The following is a 5,000-nucleotide window of genomic DNA, read 5'->3' as shown; positions in this document are numbered from 1 at the left end:
AAGTTCCTGGGCAGAGTGGCTGGGGCGGGTCTCGTGTGAGTGGAATGGGAACCTGTGGAAGGGACAGAGCAGAAATCCATGGTGACTTTGAACTGCCACACGTGCGGACGGACCTTTACTAACACAAGGAGTTTTAAATGTTTTAAAACTTTGTTCAGCATTGTTAAAAATGCAGGACCCAGGTCTGGTCAGCAACTTTCAAAATAAACCATTTTTACAACTACGGTTTGGTGTAGCAGATATTTTGCAGAAACCAGTAATTGAATGATTTAAGCATTAACAGTGATTTGGTACTGACTGTCCAGGCTGCCTAGTCTGGGGACGAGCTTTGTGGGCAGTTTGGGGGGAGGAGTGTGGGTTCCTCTGAGTGCTGGCTCCGCCTTCAGCTCCACCTTCGGTTCCGCCTTCATTTCAGCCTTCATCTCCGCCCTCATCTTCTCTGGGCTCTGGACAGCGTCAGTGGGATCAACACTGTCCTTCCCGGAGGGGTCTGAGAACAGGGTCTCTTCATCCTCCTCTTCCTCACTGCGGCTGAACTCCCCTGCGGTCTCGAGGTTCCCTGTGGCATCTTGTACTGTAAACACAGAGTGGAGGAAGGATATAAAAAGCCTGCCGTCTCTGTCGCCACCAAGTGGCCACTGGGTGAAATTAATTCTTCGTGGTGGCGTGGATACTGCCGTTCAAACATGGCTGTGTTGCAGTGCTGGACCAGCAGCTGATGATTAACCAGACAAAATGACATAATTTTCATCATAATCACACTACCATTTTAAATTTGTGCTGAAATCTGAATGCTTGTTGCAGAGGTGACAGGTGATGTACGAATAACTGAGTAGAAAGAAACTACTAGAAGGAGCAGTAAAACCTGTGAACGTGTTGGACTTTTTCACCTTGATGGAGGCTATTTTGCTACTGTGTTGAGTTACAGCGTTTCCAGCGTGCAAACGTGCATCCCGTGATATACTGTACCAGAGCAGTAAGACCATAGGCAGCGACGACCTTTTATCTAAATCACAGATTTAGCGAGGTTCCGCTCGTCTTGCCTGTGGATGGATTGTCCTCATCTGACCCCAGGTCCTCTGTGGTGCTGGCCAGCGGCGCCAGAGGCTTGTCCTCCCTCTCCTCCCCGTCAGAGTACTCCTGCATGGGGGCACACGCCTCCTCCGAGCCTCCCTCACATGCCAAGACCGGCCCTGCGGGGGTGGGAGAGGAAGGGAGGGAGAGAGAGAGAGAGAGAGAGAGCAGACAGAGAGAAAGAGAGAGAGAGAGAGAGAGAGAGAGAGAGACAGACAGAGAGAAAGAGAGAGAGAGAAACCTCTAAGCCAAATTGCCTTGGATCAACCTTCCATAAAGCACAGGCTCCACATTGTCTAAAAGGTTTAGTTCAACCAAGCGATGTTAATCAGAATGCCACAGCCAACCAGGAGAAGCAACTCCAACTGCCAGGTGGCATGACGTCACACTAACAGGCAGCAGTTCATTTAATTCATTAACTTATCACCGTTTAGCTGAACAGTGACTTTAATGTCACCATAATGTTAACTATCCAATTATTTTAAAGTACAGCTGAAATGTCTGCCTCGGCCCTCCCAGAAAGCAGACTGCACAGAGGCAGCTGTCCTCACTCTCTCGTAAACACCTAACAGCTCCCCCTGGTGGACACCCGGGGCTTTGTGTGCCAGAAACAGTAGGCGGGACTCTTAACAAGCACTGCTGGTGCAGTGAAGAGGTAGAGGAAGGTGTGAGGCTCTTTCTCACCTTTGCCTGACTCTGCCGAGCCCTTCCTCGCCAGTTCCTCGTCATGACTCTGCCGTGCTGCCGCTTTCCGCTCCAGGACTGTAGGGGGCAGCAAAGAGTGTTAATAGGGCATGCGTTGCTGGCCAAAGACATGACATAGACACCAACTCTAGGGAAAATGAAAACAATCCCTTGATTGTGTTAAGCCACTGAGAACGATTCAAAACCTGAAGTTATTTGGATCCTGCAGTGGTCTCATGGTTTGGTAGCTGGGTATCAAAAGAAAGGTGAAACGGCTTTTCAAATTAATTTCAATTTTATTCTCAATAAATAAACGAAGAAGTTCTCTGATAAGAACCATCAGCAGGATAACACTCAGGAATGAGGGAAACTGGTACACACAGATCAAGCTGTTTTTTAGTTTTATTTGAAGACAAAATTATATTGCCCATGGGAATACTGCATGCTGGGATTCTCTACGGAATTCTCCAATTAGGCTAGCATTTCACTTCATTTGGGCGTGGGAAATCAGCATGTAACCTTCATTAGGTGTGGTTTTCTAAGCTGGAGCAGACACAGCGTGCAAATAAGACTAAAAACAGGTGGAAAACATAAGGAAGAACGTGCGTTTGCTTAGCGCGGAAGAGCGTTTGACCACAACAAGCCGGGAGCGCGACGTGACGCAATTCCCCTCAGCAACAAGGGTCCTAGCGCCCACACCTAATCTTCAGACGTGTGAATGCACTAGGAGCGCCCCAGCGCCCTCACCTGCAGAGCTCTGACGCAACTTCTCGCTCTTCTTCTTCCTCCACTTCCAGGGCTTGAAGATGCGCCCCAGGCTGGCCAGCTTGCTGTTGCGTCGGACAGGGGGCGTGCGCATGCCTGTCACCAGACAGCCGGAGTGAAGCGTTCTCTGCTGCTCCATGACATCTGCAGAGGGGACAGACACAAACACTCTCTCCGTATTGCTCTCAAACCGCAAGTGGGAGAGAATCTCTACAGTCGAAATAATCTCCTACTTTCTCCAGATCTTGAATCCAAAACTTGGTTCTGGAGTTTGTAATTACCAGTAGTTGATTTATGTCATAGGAAACTGGTACTTAAGTGAGAGTCCGTGATGTTCAGACATTATCTGCCTCCCTCCCTGTACCTGGGAGACAGACAAGTTGACTGGCTGGGGGGAACTGCAGCTGAACTCATCTGCTCAAAAGTCTGTCCAATTTTGCCACAATGAGAGAAGTATGTGATTAAGTAACCGTGACCTGCTATAAGACAAGCAAAAGATGCTGAACGCCGTATGGCGTTCAAACAGTGGGCATTAATTGAATCTGATGATACTTAAGTGAAAAGTACTCTTCCCAGAGGATTCATTCACAGAATCACATCTGGGTCATCTCCCCATGGCAACGCAATTGTTATAATTAACCGTCGGACTATGAGAGCAATTCCAGCAAAACTGCAGCTGTCAGTGAGGACGTTCTGCCCGGCACATATCCAGAAAAAGGGAGCATGACGGCCCTGTAAGCATATGGGCGGTTTAACCGCCTATACATGGGAGCTAATGGCTTGCGGTTTCTCTCGTGGCCCCGTGCACGTCCACACAAATAAAGCGCTTTAAAAGAACCCGTTAATTACGGTGCAAGAATCAGCTCTGATTCAAGCCTTGCCCCTTCACACGCAGGGCCCAGACTTCACACCGCTCGCCGGCGGACACGCGCGATCGGGCCCCCCAGGCACACTGCGTCACGAGGGCCCCAGCCAAGCCGAGGGAGGGGGGCAGACACTGCTTGGTGAAAAAGCCTGCAAGCCGGCAGGTGCAGAAATAGCTCCCTCCCACGCAGTCTCACCGAGACGGAAAGCCGACACCTCTGCCGTGGCGCAGATGAGCCGTGGGCCGCGCCGGGAGCTCAGGGTTCCACCTCCGTCTCGACCACCGCGCTGTCACACATACTGGTGCCCGAAGGAATTTTAAAAAATAACAAAAAACAAAAACAACACCTGCTCAGATCTGACGAAAGACCAGAATATCAAAACAAAGCACAAACAAAGCAAGAATGTATTTATATTTTTAAAGCAATACTTTGCTTTGCAGTAAGGGTAGTATGTGATCTTAGTATTTGCTGCATGAGTTAGGTGGGCAAATCGGCGTTTGGCATGTGACCGTTGGCTTGTGACCGTTTGGCTTGTGACCGTTTGGCTTGTGACCGTTTGCCTCATGCCTGTTTGGCTCGTGCCCGTTTGGCTCGTGCCCGTTTGCCATGGCCTTCAGTGTCCAGGAGCTCAAGCTGGGAGGTGACTCCGTCCAGCAGAGCCACAGGGCTCCAAAATACCTCAGTAACAAGGTAACACTCCTGCCGAGTGCAAAGAGGAAGAGCAGTACAGTACAGCAGGAGCTTCCTGCAGTCCTCTCAACTCGGCGACCCGCGTCTCCATCTATGCCCGACCACAAGAAGAACCCCACGCTTCAGCCAGCACAGATGAGCGACTTCACCGCTGCTGATGGCTTCACTGAATGCGAATCCTGCGTGCAGGCCTTTGAATATGATCACGCTCTTATTGCGCCAAGGGCCATTTACAGCGCGTAGCAGGGGGTTACAGGCCGGGTCTGGCGGGGTGTCTTTAAGAGCTTCTGCGTCTGCGTGCACAGAGGGGGACATCCCCAGAGGCAAACAACCAGAAGCGGGCCGATTGCGGCCCGCTACACTGACGGCGCAGAATTCAGGTCAAGGCTTTTAAGTCTCTGCAGCTAGGCACACCCTGGGTCAGACTGCCGTTGCTATGGTTACTGCTCCGGATGCTGCAGAAAAGCCCCTTGGAGGCACAGAAGCATGAGAGCATAAGAGAGAAACTGGGGGGGTCGCTGGGTGGATGGGGAGGCTGTTGCCACGCAGAGTGACAAGGGAGCCTGCCGCAACCAATCAGAGACAGGTATCGCTTAATGCAAGTCAGGTATCCCTCTATTTTTAATCTGTACATGGTTGGGGAGGCTGTTTTCAAAAAATTTATCGTAGCACGTTGGCAAACAGCTAGGGAGATGTACAGATTCAAGCCTTTCAGAATATTGCTTTACAGTGCAATACAACTGCTTAGGCTGCACAGAGACATACGCGTGGAAAATCTGGGCTCTCAGACTGACATAATGCACAGCATGTTCTCCAGGCGAGAAACACATTTTAACCCAGTAAATGCTAAGAATGCATACACGCGCTCCTAAATCTCTGTATCTGCATCACACGCCCTGAGCTTTTATATGGTGCATCGCA

The 5,000-nt window shown here is 50.3% G+C and overlaps 1 protein-coding gene across 6 annotated transcripts in view; it reads right to left on the bottom strand.

Moving 5' to 3' along the window:
* Nucleotides 1-5,000, bottom strand: part of phactr3b (phosphatase and actin regulator 3b) — a 34,672-nt gene that overhangs the window by 17,789 nt on the left and 11,883 nt on the right. For 5 of the 6 annotated variants that reach the window (XM_035520453.1, XM_035520452.1, XM_027024833.2 and 2 more), the window contains exons 2-6: nt 2,506-2,667; nt 1,759-1,836; nt 1,044-1,193; nt 299-574; nt 1-52 (exon numbers count right to left, since the gene is read on the bottom strand). The exon at nt 1-52 is cut by the window's left edge and continues 144 nt beyond it. In XM_035520453.1, coding sequence (XP_035376346.1) covers nt 1-52; nt 299-574; nt 1,044-1,193; nt 1,759-1,836; nt 2,506-2,667 — 718 coding nt within the window. Of the gene's footprint in view, nt 53-298; nt 575-1,043; nt 1,194-1,758; nt 1,837-2,505; nt 2,668-3,584; nt 3,656-5,000 lie in introns of those variants that run through there. The other variant, XM_027024817.2, reaches the window with a different exon arrangement.

Source organism: Electrophorus electricus, chromosome 20 (assembly GCF_013358815.1).
Source record: "Electrophorus electricus isolate fEleEle1 chromosome 20, fEleEle1.pri, whole genome shotgun sequence".
Classification (NCBI taxonomy): domain Eukaryota; kingdom Metazoa; phylum Chordata; class Actinopteri; order Gymnotiformes; family Gymnotidae; genus Electrophorus; species Electrophorus electricus.
Note: the sequence above shows the minus strand (reverse complement) of the source record. Positions and strands in the feature narration are given on the sequence as shown.